Raw genomic sequence first — 24,855 nt, forward strand, 5'->3', positions numbered from 1 at the left:
ACCCATGAGTCATGCTGGAGTCACCTGGGAACCACAAATTGGCCTAAACAGCCCAGAGAGCTGGCTCCGTTAGCATTCTATCATCCAATGACCAGGCCCCAATGCAATTCTATCACACCTCATCTACAGGGATGCCGCCTTCCTCTGCAACCATCTTCCTCAGGGCTGCCACTGTGCTGAGGATCGGCACGGCCAGGCCAACCCGCAGGAACCGCTGGCTCTTAGAGGGGAAGACCAAGGTGACACTCAAGAACCTGGAAAATAGGAAGGGGCGACACCCTTAAAAGACTGCCATGAACCGTGAATGACATTGTTGATAATGGATCAAGGCTGGGCGCAGTGGCTCACACCTGTAATCCTAGCACTTTGGGAGGCCAAGGTGGGTGGATCACTTGAGTCAAGAGTTCGAGACCAGCCTGGCTAACATGGTGAAACCCCATCTCTACTAAAAATACAAAAAAATTAGCTGGGCATGGTGGCACACGCCTGTAATCCCAGCTACTTGGGAGGCTGAGGCAGGAGAATCGCTTGAACCTAGGAGATGGGAGTTGCAGTGAGCCAAGATTGCACCACTGCACTCCAGCCTGAGCAAAAGAGCAAGACTCGGTCTCAAAAAACAAACAAACAAACAAAACAAAAAACACAATGGATCAAGTTCAGCTCATAGAGAATCTCCGCTTCCTGGTTGTGTCCCTGTACTTGGTACCTTGTCACCAGGTGGCAGGGTAGAGCCAAATCTTCTAAACTGCTTTTCCAGACAGTTGGGGAAAAAATATTTGATTAAGAATCACCATAGAGATGTTCAATCTCAAGGCTCTATTTGTTAAATAGGTAAGCATAAACAGAAACAAACTCCAAAGTTCGAAAATTAAAGCAGTCAAGTTTTTGGTTTTTTTTCAGTACAAATCAACACTACTGATGACATTCTCCTTAATGAGTCTCCTTCGGAAATCTCTGCTTCCCCATCCCACCAGCATATGAAGGTCCACTCTAGCACTATTTCCCTTCATCTGTACTCCACTAATTGTTCAAGTCACACGGGTAATTAATAGAGCTGGGATTTGAACCTGGACTGTCTGGCTCCAGAGTCAATCATCTTAACCACCGTGCTGTGCTGCGTCAGGCTGGAAGCCTTAGATCACATCTATAAGTTAACATTATCTGATGGTGTCACTGATGATACACAGTATAAGCCAACAGTTATATTTGTAATGCGGAAGACCAGCAGCTCAGGATCTTAGAGCAGAAAGGGAGACTGAGTTGCCAAGGAAGGGCTTCTGAAGATGTCGTGTCTTCAGCTGCATCCTAAAGGCAGGGGATGTCAACAGGCAGAGGGTAAGAGAAATGGCACTTACGGAGGTGGGGAACATAAAGAGGAATGCCTCTGTTCCAATGCCAGAGAAGACATCCCACATGGGCGCTCACCTGCATGCCAGGACACTGACATTGGCCATTTGCCTCAATGGTCACTGCTAAGATTCGGGCTTACTGTTACAGAACTCAGCCATGGCACCTGTCACCCAGCACTACCTCTGCTTTTCTTTTTTTTTCATCTTCTCCCAAATAACCCTTTCTCTCTTTCTTTGCTCCTTAAAGAAATCTTTTTCCTACACCTTCCCAAAGAAGAAAATAGATTTTTGAAATTGAAATTGGAATAAATCTGGGAAAAGCAGGTGGCCACAGGTTTTCCCTAGTTATTCCCTGTCTGACCAAGTGAGGCCAATGGGGCCGTGCCAGCTTCTGAATGGGCTACAGACCTAAGAGTGGCAATAGTGCCAAACATTCATGATTTCCTCCTTAGCTAGAGAAGGGACATAGTAACCTTTTACTCTGTCAGTTTTAATAGTTGAATGTTATCCAGCTATAAGGCCGGTTTCCAGAGAAATGCTGGCTGAGAAGCAGAGGAGAGAAAATGGCAGGTGTGAGGGCAGAAGATTCCCCATAATGAGTAAGGAGGGAAGTCAAGTTCACCGGGCAAGCTGCGACACTCACATACCTGGTCTGGCGCAAGGGGATAGGGAGGGACACACACAGGAAAGGATCAAAGGTGTTGCTCTGTTTCAGGCAGTGGGGACAAGTCAAGGAAGACCTGTGAGGGTGAAGAACAGAGGCAAACGTTTAATCACATGTAGACAATTTGGCAGTAAAATTAAATACAGAGTTACCACGGCATTTCCACTCCCAGCGATTCCACTCCTAGGTATATACCCAGAAGTATTGAGAATAGGTGTTCAAATACTTGGACACAAGTGTTCATAGCAGCTCTATTCACAATAGTTCAGGTGGGAACAACCCAACTGTCCATCAACAGATAAATGGGTAAACAGAATATGGTACATCCACATAGTGGAATACAGCTCAGTCCAAGAAAGGCATGAACCCCTGATCCATACTACAATGTAGATGAACCTTGAAAACAGTACGCTAAGTGAAAGAAGCCAGACACGAAAGCCCACATATTGTATGATCCCTTTCATGTGAAGTATCCAAAACAGGTAATGCCATAGACACAGAAAGCAACTTGGTGGTTGCCAGAAGCTGAGGGAAGGGAGGATGAGGCTGACTGCTTACTGGGTACCAGGTTTTATTCTGGGGTGATGAAGATGTTTAGGAACTAGGTGGTGGTGGCTGCACAGCATCGTGAATGTACATGTCACTGAATTGGACGCTTTGGAATGCTTTATGTTACAGACTTTCACCTCCATTTTTTTAAAAGGGAAAAGAAAGTTTGGTGGCACATATGAGTGCATTGAGTATGGGAAGGGAAGCTATAACCTGCCCCTGCCATAGAAACCCAGCATGCCAACTTCCAAGCTGAAGGGATCTCAGGGTCATCTCTGCCTCTGCTTCTCACCCTCACTGTGCCCCAAACCACAGGAAACTTTTTTTAAAATTCCTGTATCCAGGCCCCACTCCCAGAGACTCTGTTTCAAGGTGGGTAGAGAGGGGTCTGGGCATCAAAATTTTTCCAAAATGCTGAGAGCTTTTAAGCTCCACAAATGACTCTAGTGTTCACCCATAGTAGAGAACCACTGACGTTGCCTACCCTCCTTATTGTACAGAAGAAACAATAAGAAATAGCTCCTTGAAGTAGTAGCTAACATTGAAATAGCATTTACTAAGAACCAAGCATCATTCTGAGCACTGAGCATAGATGAACCCATTTATCACCCATAGCAACTAATAGTATACTCACTTTACAGAAGAGAAATCTGAAGCACAGAGAGGTTAAGAAATTTGCTGAAGAACACACTGCTTTTAAGAAAGCTAGACTTGGTTTCCAGACTCCACACTCATATCATTCCCATGTTCTTTAGTAGAAGTTGGTGAGATGTCAATTGGTTCAGGGTAGATATATGCAATGTTCATCTATATTCTTTCTGCTCTTTTAGACTTAATACTCCCTTACTTTAAAATGGATCTCTGAAAGTGAAATGCAACTTTTATATTCCACATGTATGTGCCAATTTTCTTTCTCCAAGATAGAAGGGATTTCTGCATGCTACATTACTAATCCCAAAATCTACATCAACGTCACTGAGGCCACAGAACAAGATCCCCCCTGCCAGTCTGGCTCTGAAGTCCATTCTCTCAGCACTGGATGACATTATTGGGATAAGTCAGCAAGTAAGCCAAAGCTGGTATCAGAACAGGTTTCCCGAGTCCTTGTGGAAAGTGCCCATCTCGTTTGATTGGTTTTCTGCTGAGCAGACGAATAGGAAAATCCAGGGACAAACAGGAACATATAAACATGAGGGTGTCACCCGAGGCAATCCTGGGTGGTCTGCCGATTGTAAGTCAGTGTTCTTGGATACAACTTATTCAGACCATCAACCTGATGGTAGAAAACAGGCCCCAGTACTGGACAGTCCATCGCTTCTGCTGCCTCAGGTCATTTCCCTTTGGGAGACCCATGGTAGTGTTTTTGTTGAAAGCATTGTAAGTCAGGCACGGTGGCTCACACCTGTAATCCCAGCACTTTGGAAGGTCGAGGCAGGCAGATCACAAGGTCAGGAGTTTGAGACCAGCCTGGCCAATATAGTGAAATCCCATCTCTACTAAAAATACAAAAATTAGCCAGGCGTGGTGGCACGCACCTGTAGTCCCAGCTACTTGGGAGGCTGAGGCAGGAGAATTGCTTGAACCTGGAGGCAGAGTTCGTGCTGAGATTGTGCCATTGCACTCCAGCCTAGGCAACAAGAGCAAAACTCCGTCTCAAAGAAAAAAAAAAGAGAGAGAAGAAAACACTCTATTAGACAGTGAGCACCAGCCAGCCAGAAACCCAACATTTCTGGGGTCTCCTCTGCCACTCCACCTCTCCTCCAATCCTTCTACCCCCCTGTCCATCACGTACCTAGGCAAAAAATTGGCCTGAAGGATATACTTTGGTGATTGGGAAATTCCCAAATTCCTATTTCACAAGTATATGAACCAATGAGAGAGAATGTTTTCCACTGATGTCTTCATGTTTTGCAGCCTACTAAAACTATAATGGGTTGCATTTTTCTTGAAGAATTGCAACATATTAAACTGGTTCAGGGGCCAGGCACAGTGGTTCATGTCTGTAATTCCAGTACTTTGGGAGGCTGAGACAGGCGGATCACCTGAAGTTGGTAGTTAGACTAGCCTGACCAACATGGAGAAACACCATCTCTACTAAAAATAAAAAATTAGCCGGGCATGATAGCGCAGTCCTGTAATCTCAGCTACTCGGGAGGCTGAGGCCGGAGAATTGCTTGAACCTGGGATGTGGAGGTTGCAGTGAGCCAAGATCATGCCACTGCACTCCAGCCTGGGCAACAAGAATGAGACTCCATCTCAAAAAAAAAAAAAAAAAAAAACCCACAATAAACTGGTTCAGGAACATGACTTTTACATTGAGCCGCCAACTCCTATCAGGTAGTAAGTGATGTGTAGTTTGTAGAAAAAAAAATAGAATGGGCCAATTTTATATTTAAAGAATGAAAAAGTTGGTCAGGCATGGTGGCTCATGCCTGTAATTCCAGCACTTTGGGAGGCCAAGGCAGGTGGATCACCTGAGGTCAGGAGCTTGAGACCAACCTGGCCAACATGGTGAAACCCCATCTCTACTAAAAATACAAAAAATAGTCGGGTGTGGTGGCAGGTGCCTATAATCCCAGCTATGTGGGAAGCTGAGGCAGGAGAATCACTTGAACCCAGGAGGCGGAGGCTGCAGCGAGCTGAGATCATGCCACTGTACTCCGGCCTGGGCAATGAGAGCAAAACTCTGTCGCAAAAAAATAAAGAATGAAAAAATATAATGTTTTCATAATAAACTATTGGAAAGATATGAAATACATCTATGTATCAAAGATTGAGAAATGAGGACAGACTGATGTGACCAATAGTCTGGAAGAAGATGGAGAGGCAGCATCACTTTTACAAAAAGCTCTGGCTATGTCACCAGGTTAGAGCAATACCCCAAAGTGGCCTGACAATGCCTTCATCCTCACCATTCCCTCCAGGACATTAATAGTCCTACCCTATTGTCCCGAAAGCTCACTCACAGGGAAAAGGCACAGAAAATCACCCCACCATCTTTCAGTGTTCCGGGCCCTTTTCCCTAAGGTATTCATTCTCCTTGTCAAATTGCTTCTGTTACAAAGCTAACCCCGTCAGTGCTACTAAAACTCAGAGCTGCGGTTTGCTTTTCTACCTGCTACAGATACCCACAAATGAGCCCCAGGCCTTGCCTCTGCATTACCTGTCGCTCTGCCCTTTAACGGCTGCCAAATACACACACATCTTTCACCTCAAACCCAGTCTACTTTACCTGCTTATTGGATAGTGGATCTGATGTCTCTGCACCCAACAATAATTAAGCCAATACGTAAGCAAGATCTCACCTTTCCGAGATCTGTTCTGAGGAAGCCTTCAAAAACATCCTTAGACTTGCTGTGAATAAAGGCTATGATGAACATGGAGAATTTGTGCACGCTCACGCACGTGCGCGCACACACACATACACACACACACACACACTGTCCCTCCTCCAGCCAAAACTCCAACATAGCCACAACCATTGGTTGTTAGACTTGCAGACGTTTTTACACTATGATGATAATCACATAGAATAACTAATCATCTTTGCTGTAGTCCAGGATCTTCCGTGCTCTAGTACTGGAGGTTCTTCTCCCCCAGCCAAAGTCAAAAACTCAGCCCCTTAAAAGGGGATTAAGGGGAGATGCCTCTGAACTAACCCATGATAACACATCCATCTCTCGATTTTATCAAGAAGGCTGATGCTATCCCAGGCAAGCCCTCCCCAGGGAGAGGAAGCCAGGGGAGAGTCATGGACAGCAGGAGCCACCAGCCAGGCACTGCCCCTCCTGACCACTGCAGAAAACCACCTCTCAGACCTCAAGGCATCCCTGACGACACTTTTTCTTTATCAGGAGGCACAAAGCAGGCATTTTTAGCCATCACCAGTTCATCTTTAGCGTGAACACCTCGCCTCTTACTCATCACACTATAGGAAAAATACCCAAGGGGCACTGATGGTCCTTAATATCCAATCAGCTCAAATGTCACTTCCTCAGAAGTCCTCCCCACCCCCGACTCATCCCACACCAAGTCAGGCACGTATTTCAAAGCACCCTCGATTTTTCCTCCAAAGCACTTGCCAGTTATAATCATAGAAAAACCCAGGAGTCACCCCAGATTCTCATCTCTCCCTTAGTCCCTCCACCCCTCAACCCATTAGAAAGACTGGGGTGAGGGGTGGAGGGACCAAAGAAAAGATGCTGACTCTCCAACCAAAAACATACTCCAAACGCCTCCACTTCTCTCCATCTCTACCGCCATCTCTGCAATTGCAGCCACCATCACTCTCCCCCTGGGACCACAGTGGCAACACTCACTGTTGCTCCTGCCTCCTCTTGCCTCCCTGCATTGCTCATAAAAAGCAGTCGCCTCTGGGCCAGGTGTGGTGGCTCACGTCTGTAAATCCAGCACTTTGGGAGGCCAAAGCAGATGGATCACTTGAGGTCAGGAGTTCGAGAGCAGCCCATGGTGAAACCCTATTTCTATTAAAAATGTAAAAATTAGCCAGGCATGGTGGTGCATGCCTGTAGTCCCAGCTACTTGGGAGGCTGAGGCAGGAGAATGGCTTGAACCTGGAGGTTGAGGTGAGCCAAGATCATGCCATTGCACTCCAGGCCGGGTGACAGAATGAGATTCCATCTCCAAAAAAAAAAAAAAAAAAAAGCAGTCACCTCTGAAACTGATGACCACTTGACCACTCCCTCCTTTAATTCTGCAATGGCTTCCTGTGCCCTTGAGACTAAAACCCGCACACTTGGACTGAAAACCTGCCCTACCAGGTCCCCACCCACCTTTCCAGCCCATCTCCTACCTACTCACCCCTTGGCAGCTACCTTGGCCTTTCCATTCCTTGAACTTGCCAGGATTACTCCCACTGCTGGCCCTTTGCCTGTGTTGTGTCCTCTGCCTGGAATACTCTGACCCTAGCTATTAAAATGGTAGACTCCTTGTCACTCCATTTTCAGCTCCACTGTCCCTCTGAAAAGAAGCCTTCCCTGCCTGCCTTGTGGAATGTTGGCCACCTCCCCGCCTGCCAAGTGACTCTTTATCTTTCCGCTGATGGCTATCACCGGTTGTTGTGTTCTTGTGCATTATCCAACATTCCCCCAGATAGAATGTGAGCTCCATGAGAACAGGGGCTGAATCTTGTTCACAGCAGAGAACTCAGCACACAGTAGGGCATGAATGAAATATCTACAGAATCAGCAAGGATTTGACCAGGAATTCTACTCCTCATGGTAACTATCAGACCAAACACAATAGCGGGCATTTGAATATTTGAAAGAAGGAAAAAAAAGTATGTGGACAAGAGGGGAAATGAGGGGAAATGAGCAGAAAAATAGGTGAATTAATTGTACAAGGACACAAATGAATGTGACCTGCTGGTGATGATCAGTGACCCTTCCCCACTCTCTCTAACATGCCCTCACCTTATACTCTCCTGTCCCTCGTCCTAGATGTTCCTCTTTCTCTTTCCCTATGCTTTTCCTCTGTCTCCTTATTTTCAGTTCTAGCACACTGAAGACAAGACAGATGCCCTACAAGCGACTTTCATGGCCAGTAGCTTTCAAGGCTGGTGACCACAAAATCTAGGTTTCCTCTCTGCATACATCCTGGAGGGTTACCACATCCAGGAAGTGAACAGGGCTTTCTTCAGGCACGGACAGTGAAATCTGGGCTCGTAGAGGTGAGATCCTCTTTACCCTGTGTGCTAAACAACTGCAGGCAGGAACGAGAGCCCCAACAGTCATTCCGGCTGCTTCTTTGGGTCCCCCTCCCTGGTGAGGCAGAGAGTGAAAGAATATCTCAAGTGCTATAGATTTTTCTGCACCAGTGGAAAGCAGCTGAGTTTCAGACTATTTGGTCTTCCTAAATAAACAATCAACCTTTAAAGACAATCATTATATCCTATTTATCTTTTCAGTGGTTATGGAATATAACATAAATCCTAAAATCAGGATAGTTTCTGGGCAATTTTAAGTGACCTCCTGCTGTGAAAATACAAAGAATACAAATCCCCAAAACGTATGGAAGTGAATGGCTATAAGTAAGGAAATTCTTGAAGACCGAATAATTATTTCCTTGTTTGAAGAAAAGTACGTAAGAAAAGAAAACCACCTGGAGACCCCCAAAAAACCACTGCAGAGCAATGCAAAGGGAATATTATCCAGATGACTGAGAGGAAAGTATGGCTTTGAAATGATTTACTGCAACATCCAGAAGAAAAACACAAAAAACCTTTTTGGTATCCATAATAGAGAACAGAGTTTCTGTGCAACTGAAGGAGCAACAGAGAATCACAATGAATGTACAAGGTTAGCTGGAAAAACAACAGAAGAATTGTAAAGCAAGCAAAGGCAGGATTTGTCCTTTAACGATATTTCAGAGGACAAATCCTGGTTCTGCTACTTACCATGTGTCTATAGAAAAAGCCCAAACTCCCAGATTTTAATACTCATCCCAAGACTTTTTGTAAGGCTTAAATATATACAAACATATATACTCATATAAACAAATACATGAATACATATATTGGCAACACCTGGGCACACACATGCACACACGAGTATACATACACACACACACACCAACACAGGCAAAGCATCTTACTTAGAGGAGGCTATCTGTAACCAATGGCTGCCTCGTCTAAATCCTAACCACTGTGCTCATTCCCACCTTTAAGTTTGCATTTGTTCTTGTCGAATATGTTCCCACCCATTCGTACTTCTATTCATCCTGCAGGGCCCAACAAAAGACACACTTCCTCTGAGAAGCCCATGGGGGTTTCTCCCTTCTGACCTTTCAATGCTGTCAGTGCTTTCACTGAACATTATAATATTGAAAATAGCCTTCCTTGTATGAGTCTGCACTTTTATATATAAGAGCTTAAGGAGAACACATACTTTCTGAAGTTAAAGGCTGTATATTTTTTTATTGTTTATTTATTTACTTTTTTTTTTTTTTTTTTGAGATGGAGTTTCGCTCTCGTTACCCAGGCTGGAGTGCAATGGCGCAATCTCGGCTCACCGCAACCTCCGCCTCCTGGGTTCAGGCAATTCTCCTGCCTCAGTCTCCTGAGTAGCTGGGATTATAGGCACGCGCCACCACGCCCAGCTAATTTTTTGTATTTTTAGTAGAGACAGGGTTTCACCATGTTGACCAGGATGGTCTCGATCTCTTGACCTCGTGATCCACCCGCCTCGGCCTCCCAAAGTGCTGGGATTACAGGCGTGAGCCACCGCACCCGGCCACTTTGTTTTTTTTTTTTTGTTTTTTTTTGAGACAGAATCTCACTCTGTTGCCCAGGCTGGAGTACAATGGCACAATCACAGCTCACTGCAACCTCAACCTCCTGGGCCCAAGCGATCCTCGTATCTCAGCCTCCCAAGTAGCTGGGACCACAGACGTGCTACCACACCCAGCTAGGTTTTTTGTTTGTTTTTGGGTACAGATGGGGTCTCCCTATATTGCCCAAGCTGTATATATATTTTTATATCCTCCATAATGCTGGGAACTCTTGAGCTCAGAATCACTTGTCGAGTTGGGCTCTCTGGAGAGAGAATAAACAGGAAGGGTCTCTCCAACTTCAGAGTGACTGCTTGCCAGTGAGATCCCAGCTCACATTTACCTTCTGTAGAATCACACTCTTATCACCCCTCCTTCAAGTAAGGTGGAGGGCACAGTAGCCAAGAAGAAGGAAAAGAAGAAATAGTAAAGCTCAGAGACAACAGGAGTGAGTGCTTAATCAGGATTTATCATGGGAGAGAGAAGGGTGTGTGTGGTTTTGTTGTTTTGAAATCACGGTAAATCTGGCAATGGGAGACTGGTTACCAGGATGAGTTTGCTGAACCCCTGGGTGATACATTTAAACACATCCCCATCTTACCTATATTGTGCTTGAAAGTGGCTTTGCACAAAGCTTTGACCTAGAGAAAGCTGAGCTGATGGTGACAGGCAGTTCTCAGAGGTTTTATTGGCTTCAGGTGGAAGCTGCAAAGAAATGAGGAAAGGAAGCCAGATTAGATACACCTCCCGTCACTCAGATGCTTCCAGACCACCAAGTCCATGCTTCCTCCTGGGCCCATATCATCCCTTTCTGGGCCTCTGTAGAAGTCTCAACATTCAGTGCTGCCTTTACCATAACTCAATGCTCTTTCAATCCCCTGACCTCCCAGATTCTCTCGGACAAGAAGTGTGTGTGTATTAGAAGAGCAAACCTGAGCCTGAACCTTGGCAGATGCTCACTTATTCTCACCAGTCTCACCTATTCCCTCTGGATGGACAGCCCTGCGCGTTGTCTCTGTCCCACTTGGCTTCAATGTCTAGACGCCTGTTGTACATTTCTTTGGTTGGGCTTGCCATCACCTCAAACACAGCCACACCAAATCTCTCCACCTGTCACCTGCCTGCTAAATCATTCCTGCCCACATTTTCCAGGGAGTCAGTTTTCACAGAAGTACTATCTTTTGCAGGCAAATGAGGCTTTTAGTTTTTCTGTTTTTGTTTTTGTTTTGTTTTGTTTCGTTTCTGAGACAAAGTCTCGAAGTATCGCTCTGTCACGCAGGCTGCTGGAGTGCAGTGGCATGATCTCGGCTCACTGCAACTTCCACCTTCCGGGTTCAAACGATTCTACTGTCTCCGATCCCCAACTAGCTGGGATTACAGGCACCCTCCACCACACCTGGCTAATTTTTTGTGCTTTTAGTAGAGATAGGGTTTCACCATGTTGGCCAGGCTGGTCTCAAACTCCTGACCTCAAGTGACCTACCCACCTCAGCCTCCCAAAGTGCTGGGATTACAGACATGAGTCACCAAGCCTGGATAAGAAGCTTTTAGTTTTTCAATTTGGTGAACAAGCTTCCTTCACTCCCTTTATCAGTCCCTGTGTCTTTTGCATTCCCCTGCGTTTCCTTGTTTCCTGTGGCTGCTATAGCAAATTATCACAAACAGGGGACTGTAAACAATACCTTATTCTCTCACTGCATTGAAATCAATGTGTTAGCAGGGCTGCACTGCTCCCAGGGACTCTAGGGGAGAGTCTGTTCCTTGACTCTTCCAACTCTGGTGGCTGCCAGAATTCCTTGGCTTGTGACCACATCACTCCAGTTTTCAAATCTAGCATCTTCAACTCTCTCTCTGCTGTGTTTTCATGCAGCTTTCTCCTGTGTGTGTCTCAAATCTCCCCCAGCCTCTCTTTTACAAGAACATTGGTAGTGCATTTAGGGCACACCTGGATAATCCAGGTTAATGGACCCCATCTCAAGATTCTTAATCACATCTCTAAAGTCTTTACCATAGAAGGTAATGATATGATTTGGCTGTGTCCCCACCCAAATATCATCTTGAACTGTAATCCCCATAATCCCTGCATGTCTAGAGAAAGACCAGGTGGGAGGTGATTGGATCATGGGGGTGGTACCCCCATGCTGTTCTCGTGTCAGTGAGTGAGTTCTCATGAGATCTGATGGTTTTATGAGGGGTGATTCCCCCTTTGCTGCTCACTCTTCTCCCTCCTGCCACCTTGTGAAGATGGTGCCTGCTTCCCCTTCCACCATGATTGTAAGTTTCCTGAGGCCTCCCCAGCCATGTGGAACTGTAAGTCAATTAAACCTCTTTCCTTTGTAAGTTACCCAGTCTCAGGTATTCTTTTATAGCAGTGTGAAAACAGACTAATACAGGTAATAGCTACAAGATGCAGCCATTAGGATCTCATATCTTCGGGAGTCATTTTTTAGCCTATCTCACCCCAGGGCTTCTGTGTGCCCTAATGCTACCAACCTCCTCTGGACCCCTACCACTTCCAAAATGAGTTATTCAACCTTTCTAGTTCCCCTAAATTTATTCTTCACCCCCTATCTATTCTCTACCACACACAGGACACATTTTCTTTATTAAGGCCCTGTTATGCCAAAATTTCTATCCTGGAAGAGGTCTGTCCCTATGGGCAATCCAGAATCAAAGCCATACATAATATAAAGCCATTTAATAAAATATAAAGTTACCTATATAAATGTCTATGTAAGGCCCCACATAAAATATACCCTAGAACAGCACCTCTCAACTTTTTCATCATCACGCCCCTCCTGGAGTCTTTTTAGACAATTTTTCCTAACACTGTCACCATGAAACTGGAATACCATAGATACACTGTGCATGTGTCTATGTATACCTTTAGAAGAACAGGCAGGCAGTGAGTTGTACGTAAAGACCTGGGTGAAATTAGAGGTAAATGTTGAAGGATTTTAGAAAGGAGATGACAGAACCAGGCAAAAGGAACATATGTGAAGCATCTGGGGTAAGGTGTGCGATTTACTTCAAAGTGCATCCAAAAAATAAGATGAGGGGAAAAAAAGATATGAGTAATGAGTGGATAGAGAGACAGATGGGTAAATGTGTGATAAAGCAAATTTAGTACAACATAAGTTGTAGAATCTAGGTGATGACGATGAGTGCTCACTGCATAATTAATTCAACTTTTCCATATGTTTGAAATTTCTCACAAAATATTGAGATGAATAAGTTATGAGTGCTCAAAATGGTCATTCTTACATGTCTCAATATTTTATGACACTCAGTTTGCCTAGAATACAGGACGTGAAAAGGGAAGTTGCAAACGGGGCTGGAGAGTGAGTCTGGTGACACAATGGGTGGGGACTTCTATGTCCTAAGGGAGACTACCTGGCTTAGTGAACAGCATGGTACCAGGATCAAGAATGTCCAAATCAGGCTGGGTGCAGTGGCTCATGCCTGTAATCCCAGCTTTTTGGGAGGCTGAGGAGGGTGGATCACCTGAGGTCAGGAGTTCAAGACTAGCCTGGCCAACATGGCAAAACCCCATCTCTACTAAACACACACACACACACACACAAATTAGCCAGGCATGGTGGCAGGCACCTGTAATCCCAGCTACTTGGGAGGCTGAGGCAGGAGAATCACTTGAACCCTGGAGGAGGAAGTGCCAAGATCATGACATTACACTCCAGCCTGGGCCACAAGAGTGAAACTCCATCTCAAAAATACAAACAAACAAAAACAAACAAACTAACAAAAGAATGTCCAAATCCCCACACTGTCACTTGATTACAAGTTACTCAACTGCTCTGATCCAGCTAAAAAAATTACTTAATTTATTTGCTCCATGATTTCCCAACTGTAATAAAGGGATAATAACAGAAACTGTCTGATAGGGATGCATTGAATATTTAGAGTTTATATATATAAAACATAAGGCCGGGGACGGTGGCTCATGCCCGTAATCCCAGGCTGAGGTGGGCGGATCACCTGAGGTCAGGAGTTTGAGATCAGCCTGGCTGACATGGTAAAACCCCGTCTCTACTAAAAATAAAAAAATAAGCCTGGTGTGGTGGCACATGCCTGTAGTCCCAGCTACTCAGGAAGCTGAAGCAGGAGAATTGTTTGAGCCCAGGAGGTAGAGGTTGCAGTGAACCAAGATCACAGCACTGCACTCCAACCTGGGTGACAGAGCAAGACTCTGTCTCAAATAATCATAATACTGATGATAATAATAATAGATCATATATATAAGACACTTAGAACCGTGCCTGACACAAAGCACAGTGTAGGTGGAGGTTGTTGTCACATAAGGGGAAGTATCTGACGAGTTTTGAACTCAGGTGGTAGCAAGGTGCTGGGAGAGATGCTTTAACTTGACAGCTACTGACTTCCAGATGAAGAAGCATAAGTTTGGAGGTTAGGACACAGATTAGGATGCTCAAGGTTTCAGGAAACAACAGGATACAGTAGAACAGGAACCATGAAAATGAAAAAGAGGGATGGATTTAGGACACCTGGGGATGTAGCTCACCACTCAGCCCCTCACTAGGGGAGCAGAGGAATGTAATCAACCCCAAGGATCCAGTCTGGTGACTGGAGAACACCCGTTCCATTCACAGAAAGGCAAAGTCAAAAGGAGATGTGGGTTTGGGAGGGGCATTGTGGGTTTGAGGTGACTCAACATCCAGGCAGAGACGTTCATGACAAATAGGTGAAGGGCATTTGAGGAGCTAACTTAGATGCATAGTGGACCCGGCATATTTTGACTGCCCCATATCCACTACTCCTCCTTTGATGGTAGTAACCCCTATTTTGGAACCCTGAATCCAGTCCATACATGGGGAGGGCTCTTTAATCAGGGGTCCTGCCCTCACCTGGCAGTGGATAGGCCCATGACCCAAGCAAGCCACACTGAGATGCTCCTACTCTGTGTGTGAATCATGAACCCAGTGGCCAAAGGCTGAAAACATTTATGCAGGCCGTGCTGTCCAGGGAAGAGAATGGAGCAGTTGCTGCTGCTGAGATACCCTCAGAGCTATCTGATTCTTGACACTTCCAAGCTGGTCCTTCAGCCTTCCCTGTCATCCAGCGTGAGGCTCCTTGGCCTTCTCCTAAGTTCCATTCTTATTTGAGTCAGCTCAAGTTGGTTGCTGTTGTTTGCAACTCAAGACTTCATAGTGACACAGGATGCTTCTGAACAGCATTAGTAGGGGCTGTGGACAGGATCACCCAGGGAAGGGCGTGGATAAAGAAAATCCTGAAAGAGGTTAGAGTGAGGGGCAGCAGGGGGTCATTCACAAAGCATGGATGATGAGTCAAACATGCTGGCTCTGCTCTGTTAGCTGAATGACACTCAGCCTCTTTCTCTGAGCCTCATTCTCCATCTAACACATCAACTTCATGGAGCTGCCATTAAAATCACAAGGGATGACCCAGATGGTGGCTCATACCTGTAATCCCACCACTTTGGGAGGCCAGGGTGGGAGAATTGCTTGAATCCAGGAGTTTGAAACCAGCCTGGACAATATAGTGAGACCTTATCTCTACAAAAAATAAAAAAATTAAGCAGGTGTGGTGTGCATGCCTATAGTCACAGCTACTCAGTGGGGCTGAGGCAGGAGGATCACTGGAGCCCAGGAGGTCAAGGCTGCAGTGAGCTATGATCACTCCACTGCATTCAACCTGGGCAACAGAGTGAGACCCTATCTCAAAAAATGAATAAATAAAAATAAACAAAATCGCAAGAGATGACATGTATTGTGTATCTTCCCTGCACACAGTCAGCGCTTAAAACATGTCGGCTTCCTGCTCCTCTCCCCAGCCTCATCCCCTACTTCATTCTGCAAAAGCGGCATTTTCTGGAAAGCAAACTGGCAAAAAGATTGTGTTAGTGTTTCTAACAGGGTAATAAAAACGTGTCCTCTTTGCAGGATGAAAACATTTGAGAATCAGTACATTAACAGAAAAGAAAGCGGCCCTTATGGTTTTTATCCCAGCTTCAAACAAATCTCGCTACATGGCTTTCCTACATCTTGAAAACAGAAATAACCTCAAAGAGAAAAAATCAGAGTTGCACAGAGGACAGTAGCTTTCCTTCTAGGAAAGGGAAAATGGAGTTTCACGCCGGATAATCCCAACAGCTCTGTTCTTTACCTTCAAGCGTACACAGCCGGGCCTCCGCGGGCAGAACAATTTTCTGAGAGCAAATTTCAGGAGAGGCTTTGACCTCAGACAGAGGAAGAGATCTTTTCTGGTTTCAATCAGGTCAAACTAAGGGTGGGGTGACCTCCTCTCTCTGGCCAACAGCCACACCCTGGTCTTGCCTGGCTGGTCTACTCCTCACATACCTGGCCCCTTAAGGAACAGGAAGCAGCTGGAGAGGTGGAGGCCAGGGAGCGAGGGCGAAGGGGTCTGGAATCAGGCTGCGGGCTAGGCAGGCCTAGTCAGGTTGGGCCCTGTCAGCTACGTAGGAGTCTGAATTTTGTTCTGTGTGCTATTGGAAGCCAGTAGGGAAATTTAAGCAGAAGAGGGACGAGCTCTTATTTCCTTTCTATCTGGCTGTAGTGTGGCGTATATTGCAGTGGGACCGATTCAAAATTGGAAAACCAATTATGGCTGCTTTTACTTGTGTCTTGAAGTTGTTAAAAAGAGTAATTGGCTGAGTGCAGTGGCTCACACCTGTAATCCGAGCACTCTGGGAGGCCGAGGTGGTCAGGAGTTCAAGACAAGCCTGGCCAACATAGAGAAACCCTGTCTCTACTAAAAATAATTAGCCGGCCATGGTGGCATGTGCCTGCAGTCCCAGCTACTCAAGAGGTTAAGGCACAAGAATCGCTTGAACTCAAAAGGCGGAGGTTGTGGTGAGCCAAGATTGAGCCACAGCAGAGGTTGTGGTGAGCCAAGATTGAGCCACAACACTCCAGCCTGGTCAACAGAGTGAGACTCCATATCAAAAAAAAAAAAAAAAAAATGAATTCTTGCCAGGCTTTCTTGGCTTAAATAAACTCGATGTTTTCTCCAGGAAAGGTCTGGGGGTGGTGCACCACAATTAGAAACAAAGGTTCTAGGCTGGGCGTGGTGGTTCACGCTGTAATCCCAGCGCTTTTGGAGGCAGAGCAGGCAGATCATCATGAGGTCAGGAGTTCAAGACCAGCCTGACCAACATAATGAAACCCCGTCTCTAGTAAAAAGAAAAAAATTAGCCAGACATGGTGGCATGCGCCTGTAATCCCAGCTACTCGGGAGGCTGAGGCAGGAGAATTGCTTGAACCCAGAAGGTGGAGGTTGCAGTGAGCCAAGATCACGCCACTGCACTCCAGCCTGGGTGACAGAGTGAGACTCCATCTCAAAAAAAAAAAAAAGAAAGAAAAAAGAAAAAAGAAACAAAGGTTCTAGAGCAGTGGCTCTCAACTTGGTTAGGGGGATGGTGATTCTGTCGCCATCCCCATTCCCATCCCAGGGGATATTTGGCAATCTCTGAAGACATTTTTGGCTATCACAAAAGTCAAATGCCTGGTCTAGATGCCTATTAGACTGGCATCTAGTAGGTAGGGGGTGCTAGTCATGCTACCATGAACAGGACAGCCCTCCTCAGAAAAGAATGAGCCAGACACAAACATCCAACAGTGTTGAAATGAGGGAGCCCTGTTTCAGAGTTGAGCTTACTAATTTGGGTCCTAGCTCTCTCACTTACTAACTGTGTGACCGGGGACAAGTTACTTAACCTCTCTGTGATCTTCTCCACCCTTAAGCCCAATGCCTTCTCCTGCTACCAAGAGATAGATAGAAAAGGAAAATTGAAAGGCTCTCTATCCCACCTACAAGGAGGAAGACCTACCTGGTATAGCCAGGGAGAGAGGAAGGAAAAAAACAGGCCAAGAGGCTTTTCCCATGCAGCCAGCAGGAAGAGGTACCACCTATCTCTAAGTCTCCTCTCCCTCACCATGGGAAATTGAGAAAGCATGAGGAATGCTTTAGGGAAAGGAATCCGGCACACTGGCTTTAGAATAGACAAATCCAGGTTTATTTCTATCTCTACAAGTAGAATTTGAGTGACCTTGAGCAACTTAACCTAAATTTCCATTAACTGTAAAATCTGAGTTATCTTTATAATAGTAAAGCATGATAATTAGTCAATCACTTCAAGAGTTTATTGTCTACTCTGTGTCAGGTAGAGAAATAAATCATAAAAGCATCAAGTTAGATGCCTGGCACTAACAAACATTCAATAAACAGTATATTTTAAAAAAATATATCCTTCTGATTTTAAAATGTGTTCACTATAAACTTGAGGAATATACAGTATAGTAGACATATGTTTATCTGCTCAGCATTCCTTTCTTTGGGGAAGCAAACTGTTCCATTTCTATAAAAGCTCTCCTTGGCCCACGTTCACCCCCACAGGCATGCAACCCAGCTGCACCCAATTAGAATATTCCATACTTCTGGACACATGCCCAGGAATGGACATGTGAACCAAGCTGAGACAATCAGACTCTTCCCTGGGCTTTTTCTGGAATCCCAAGCTCTAAAGACTACGTGAGCATTGCAGAAGGCCATCTTATTGCCATCTGGGCATAGCCAGTCTGAAAATGAAGCCAGAGACAAGGGATAGAGACACAGTCAAAGACTTGTTGACATTGTCTGAGTCCCTGGATCCAGCCCTACCTGAAGCTGGTTTGACCCTTGGACTTGCAAGTTATAAAAGTCAATAAATGCCCTTTCCCTAAGTAGGACCAAGTTAAATTTCTGTCACTTAGAACTAAAAGGGTCAGAATAAGATAAACAGAAAATCATGGTAAGTAAAAGAAATCACCCATAATCTCACAAACCAGAGAAACTACCATGACCTTTGAATGTGTGGTCCTCCCAGGTTTTACTGCAGTGATTATTTGCTTTGATTCATTTGTATGTTTTGGGAATGACTAGGGTGAGTTTTTTAAAATAAGAAAATAGGCTTTCAAACCAGTGGGCTTGAATCCTGACTCTGTCATTTACTTAGCTGTGTTGCGATATAAGTAACAATATATCAGAAGGTGACCTAACCTCTCTGATATACGGAACATATATGGTTATGTTCTCCTTTTCTTGAAGTTGTAAGATGACATTTTAAAAGAGAAAGAAAGACAGGTAACAGCTGGAAAACATAAAGGAAACAGACAAACGAGAAAAAAAGACTAAGCTTCCTGTACTGTTCATTCTTTATTACACTAGAATGATGGGCTCCAAGCAAATACTGAAGGGATAGGAAGGTGATGGTTGAAAGATCTAAGCACTTTCCAAGGGTTTTTTATTTGATTAATGAAAAGCATGAGAATACGTGTCCAGATTTAAAACAAAACCAAAAAACTGGTCAAACAGTTCTCATGGCTACATCTGGATCAGCCATGTGATATATCAAAAGTTATGTTATTGATTAATTATCAAAGCTCATGAAACTTTTTTTCTGTTACAGCAGATTATTCGTGGATGTTGGTAAAGTAACTTTGCTCACTGAGATGGAATTATTGAAGCTCATGAAACTTTTCCTCTATTACAGCAGATTATTCACAGATGTTGTTAAAATAACTTTGCTCACTCATTGATATGGCTTGGTTCCCCATCCAAATCTCATCTCAAATTGTAATCCCCACATGTCTAGGGAGGCCTGATGGGAGGTGACTGGATCATGGAGAGGGTTTCCCCCATGCTGTTCTCGTGATTGTGAGTGAGTTCTCACGAGATCTGATGGTTTTATAAGGGCTCTTTCCCCTTCACTCTCTCTTTCCTGCCACCTTGGAAAGGAGGTACTTACTTCCCCTTCCACCATGACTGTAAGTTTCCTGAGGCCTCCCCAGCCATGTGGAACTGTGAGTCAATTAAACCTCTTTATAAATTACCCAGTCTCGGGTATGTCTCATTTTTTTCTTTTCTTTTCTTTCTTTTTTTTTTTTTTTTTTTTGAGACAGAGTCTTGCTATATCACTCAGGCTGGAGTATAGTGGCCGATCTCAGCTCATTCTGCCCCCCACATTCAAATGATTCTCCTGCCTCAGCCTCCCGAGTAGCTGAGATTACAGGAGAATGCCACCACGCCTGGCTAATTTTTGTATTTTTAGTAGAGATGGGGTTTCACCATGCTGGCTAGGCTGGTCTTGAACTCTTGACCTCAAGTGATCCCCCTGCCTCGACCTCCCAAAATGCTGGGATTACAGGTGTGAGCCACCACACCCGACCTCAGGTATTTCTTTATAGCAGCGTGAGAATGGATGAATGCTTTCGTAATATAATAACTTCATTCGCTTTTACTTTCTTAAGTGGGAGATAAAGGACTAGCATTACAGCATAAGCCATCATTGAGCAAAGTCCATAAAGACCATAACTGATTAGCTGTGCTTTTGACAAATTATTGTAGTGCTTTCCTCCTCTGAAAGGTCTGGGGTTTCATCAAAACCTGGGGATGCTAAATGCACATGTGTAAAAATCATCCAACCTGTGTCTTGAGAGAAAAAGTTAACAGTTGGTGCTCTGCAGAATACACACCCGAGAAAGCAATGGTAGAGTTCAAATGGTACTGTCTGCAAATAAGGAATGCTACTCATGGCCTTGGATGGCCACACTAATGTACGGAATACACACCAAAGAAAAGACTTTTCATATTTTGAGCCAAAATGAAACTCTATTCATTCATATCACTGGAACAAAGAGAATGAGAAAGACTAGAATGGGCGGAAACGCCTTGTCTGAAACAACACAGCTAAGAGAAGGGAGCAGGGAACAGACTGTGCGTACAGTAGCCAGAATATATAGGAATCTAAGAATCTCAATTGCAAGATTCAGTTTTGAGGAGTTGAGTCAACATTTAAAAGAAAAGAAGAAAATCCAGTCCATTGTGTTGTTTAGAGAGTGACTGACCTTCTCCAACACCGACCCTCGGGATGAACCCTCCAGATCCTCATGTACACGATCCAGCAACCAGAGCAGGAATTCCAGAGCGTCGTGCTGGGAATTGCCTTGGAACTGAGAGCCATACTTGGAAACTGCATTCTGAAAGGAAAAAAGGAATTTCAGAGGTGAATTTGGCCCCTTGTACAACCAAATGAAGACTCTGTGAGCACCAGGTCTACCAAGTGGTTATTATGCATCCCTGACCTGGGATGACAGCATGCAAACAGCCAGGATAGAAATGTTCTTTCTTGCCAAAGTCCACCCTTCTGGGGCAACGTCCCCAAACGGTATGAGGGTCTCTGTATATGGGAGAAGAGGTTATCTTTCCAGGGGACTGCTGATGTATGTCCTATCCTTTGAAAACCCACAGGGTTGTCTCTGTTGAGTATTTTGATACTGTTGACCATCTGACCCACTGAAGCTTTCTTCTTATGACTGCTGCAATCCAATGCTCCACTAATCTTGCCCCTACTGGTCTATTCTCACTGTCTCTCTCTGTTCACCTATGTGGTGAGCAGCCGTCTCACCCTACTTTCTCTCCCTCGCTGATTTTATTCATTCTGATAGCTTCCACTCTTTCTTCTTTCAGAATATCCACATTTGCAGTGAAGTTAACTTCCTTAAATACCATGTATGTAGCTCCTCTACTGCCTCTTTCTAATATGCATGAAATTTAAGGATACAAACTTGTTTCTGTGGGTTAGATCATCAGATGGTTGAGCCAGCCCTTCACTCCTTTGACAAATATGTATTGAGTGCCAACCACATGCCAGGCACTATTCTAGGGACTGGGAATACAACAGTGAACAAAACAGATAAAGACTCACTGCCCTCGTGGTGTTTCCATTCCTGGTACCCCTTGCACTGTCCTTCTGTTAAACTGTGTAGCAATTTTGTCATTTTCTGCATACATGCCCATTCCAGCTTTTTAAAAGTTTATTTCAAAGAGTAATACATGCACATCCTAAAAAACAATAATTCAATTAAAAAAGGATGATAATAAAGTCTTCTTTCTACCTGGCCTCCATTCCATGGTACCCCTTCTCAGGGGGCAGTCACTTTTACCAGTTCCTTAAACATCTTTCCAGGGACTTTTGTTATATATGTGTAAGCATAAGGGCATCTGGGTGGAAGCAAATCACTTGTCTGTGTGTGCACACATGCATACACACACAGCACATTACGGCTGTGGGCCCCACTCTTAGGCTACAGAGCCAAGCCTCCAGCCTCATCCCACGCAACTGTGTTCTCTGTTCACGCCTGCCAAAGGGACTGGTCTTAGCAAGGCTGAGGACCAGGACAATCCTTACCACTGTCATTCAAATCAAATGGTCTGGGCTTTGTTTTCCTTTCTTTCTTTCTTTTAATTTTCCCTTGAGATTTAAAAGAGACTTTAGAGGCCGGGCACAGTGGCTCATGCCTGTAATCCCAACACTTTGAGAAGCCGAGGCGGGTGGATCACTTGAGGTCAGGAGTTCGAGACCTGCCTGGCCAATATGGTGAAACCCCGTCTATACTAAAAATACAAAAATTAAGGCCGGGCGCGGTGGCTCACGCCTGTAATCCCAGCACTTTGGGAGGCTGAGGCGGGTGGATCACGAGGTCAAGAGATCGAGACCATCCTGGTCAACATGATGAAACCCCGTCTCTACTTAAAATACAAAAAAAAAAAAAAAAAATACAAAAATTAGTCGGGCATGATGGCAAGTGCCTGTAGTCCCAGCTATTCGGGAGGCTGAGGTGGGAGGATCGCTTGAGCCCAGGAGTTCTAGGCTGTAGTGTGCTATGCCGATCGGGTGTCCGCACTAAGTTCGGCATCAATATGGTGACCTCCCAGGAGCAGGGGACCACCAAGTTGCCTAAGGAGGGGTGAACCGGCCCAGGTTGGAAACGGAGCAGGTCAAAACTCCCATGCTGATCAGTAGTGGGATCACACCTGTGAATAGCCACTGCACTCCAGCCTGGGCAACATAGCGAGACCCCATCTCTAAAACATAAAATAAAATAAATACAAAAATTAGCTGTGCATGGTGATACATGTCTGAAATCCCAGCTACTTGGGAGACTGAGGCAGGAGAGTCACTTGAACCCAGGAGGTAGAGGTTGCAGTGAGCAGAAATCGCACCACTGTATTCCAGCCTGGGTGACATAGTGAGACACTGTCTCAAAAAAAATAAAAATAAAGGAGATTTTAGGATTAGACAAAGCAAAAATGCAATATTTAATTAATCGAAATGCTGGTTCTGACTCTTTTTTTTTTTTTTCAAGACGGAGTTTCACTCTTGTTGCCCAGGCTGGAGTACAATGGTGCAATCTCAGCACACTGCAACTTCTCCACCCGGGTTCAAGTGACTCTCCTGCCTCAGCCTCCCAAGTAGCTGGGATTACAGGCATCCACCACCATACCCAGCTAATTTTTTTAATTTTTAGTAGAGATGGAGTTTCACCATGTTGGCCAGGCTGGTCTTGAACTCCTGACCCCAGGTGATCCGCCCACCTTGGCCTCCCTAAAAGTATGGCTCTGAGTCTTTATGCCAATCACATTAGTTTGGATTCTCCCCCAAGGCTTCTCTGCATGTTGATTCCCAAGTAGGGCTACCAGATTTCGCAAATAAAAATACAAGATGCCCAGTTAGATTTGAATTTCACATAAACAATGAATATATTTTTAGTAGAAATATGTCTGTTCCATGCAATATTTGGGATGTATTTACACTAAAAAGTTATTCATTTTTTATCTGCAATTAAAAGTCAGCTGGGCATGGTATATTTTTCATCTGGCAACCCTACCCTCAAACAACCCTCGACTCCATCTTCTTGTACCAACATTCTCTTCTGGGTGAGCAGCCGCCGCTTCCAAATGAAATCTCTAAAACCAGCTCATGCCTTTAATGTAGTGTCATCTTTCAGATTCTCTTTCATATCAGTCAGCTGTCAACGAGTCTGGATGCTGTTCCCAAATGTCTCCACCCTTCCCCTATAGAAAAGTCTCATGCCAACTGCTGAGTTCCACTTATAGCTGACCCAGACAACAATATCTACCTAGGTTCACCCCTTGTCAACCCACTAACTTCATGGTAGACCAGACCAATTTTCCTACAGCTCGGCTGGCTATTGTCATGCCCTGACTCTAAATCCTTCCTTACTCTCCTGCTTACTACCAAATAGTCCAAGCACCCTCTCTGGGTCAGCCCCAAGCCATATCATTCCATGTTTCAAAGCTCCAGGTAAGTAATCCACCTAGATGCCCCAAACACGTTTTCCTACCTCTGCAGTCTAGACCTTTACTTTTTTTTTTTTTTTTTTTGAGTTGGAGTTTTGCTCTTGTCACCCAGGCTGGAGTACAGTGGCACGATCTCAGCTCACTGCAACCTCCACCTCCTGGGTTTGAGCAATTCTCCTGCCTCAGCCTCCCAAGTAGCTGGGATTACAGGCGCCTGCCACCAGACCTGGCTAACTTTTGTATTTTTAGTAAAGACAGGGTTTCACCACGTTGGCCAGGCTGGTCTCGAACTCCTGACCTCAGGTGATCTGCTCACCTCAGCCTCCCAAAGTGCTGGGATTACAGGCATGAGCCACCGTGCCTGGCCTAGACCTTTGCTTTTGTTCTTCCTTCCGGGTAAAATCTATTCCTCTTCAGTTAATCACGATGATCCTTTAAGACTGACACTCTTCACCTTAGCCTGGCTATCGTACCTGACCATCTTTCCAGAAAGGAAGTGACAACTTCAAGAAGCAAGACAAGATAGGGCCTTAAAAACGTCCCTCTCCACAAACAGCAATTCCACTTTTGGGGATTTCACCTAAGGAAATGAGAGATACAAGCAGAAATGTCTTTATGTATCAAAGTTATCTGGGTGAAAACTTATGACACAATCATATTAGATGGCCTTAATATTTATGACTGAGGAAATACAAATGATAAAGAAAATAATAATCTGGTCATAAGAAGAGAAAAAAGTGCAAAAATACATATTTGAGATTGTTCTATGTTTATATTTATAGATAGAAAAATAAAAGACCAGAAAATACATGGCAAAATAGTAGCAAATAGTTATCATAGAATAATGGA

At 44.8% G+C, this 24,855-nt stretch overlaps 1 protein-coding gene across 2 annotated transcripts in view; it reads right to left on the bottom strand.

The window, feature by feature from the left end:
- The window catches only part of USP43 (ubiquitin specific peptidase 43), an 82,116-nt gene that overhangs the window by 48,260 nt on the left and 9,001 nt on the right, over nucleotides 1-24,855 (bottom strand). Inside the window, exons 2-5 of one of the 2 annotated variants that reach the window (XM_064378313.1) lie at nucleotides 20,751-20,889; nucleotides 10,451-10,554; nucleotides 1,997-2,089; nucleotides 119-254 (exon numbers count right to left, since the gene is read on the bottom strand). In XM_064378313.1, the coding sequence (XP_064234383.1) occupies nucleotides 119-254; nucleotides 1,997-2,089; nucleotides 10,451-10,554; nucleotides 20,751-20,889 (472 nt within the window). The remainder of the gene's footprint in view (nucleotides 1-118; nucleotides 255-1,996; nucleotides 2,090-10,450; nucleotides 10,555-20,750; nucleotides 20,890-24,855) is intronic. The other variant, XM_064378314.1, reaches the window with a different exon arrangement.

The sequence above is a fragment of the Aotus nancymaae genome, unplaced genomic scaffold, assembly GCF_030222135.1.
Source record: "Aotus nancymaae isolate 86718 unplaced genomic scaffold, 86718_ANA_hifiasm-v0.15.2.pri h1tg000018l, whole genome shotgun sequence".
NCBI lineage: Eukaryota > Metazoa > Chordata > Mammalia > Primates > Aotidae > Aotus > Aotus nancymaae.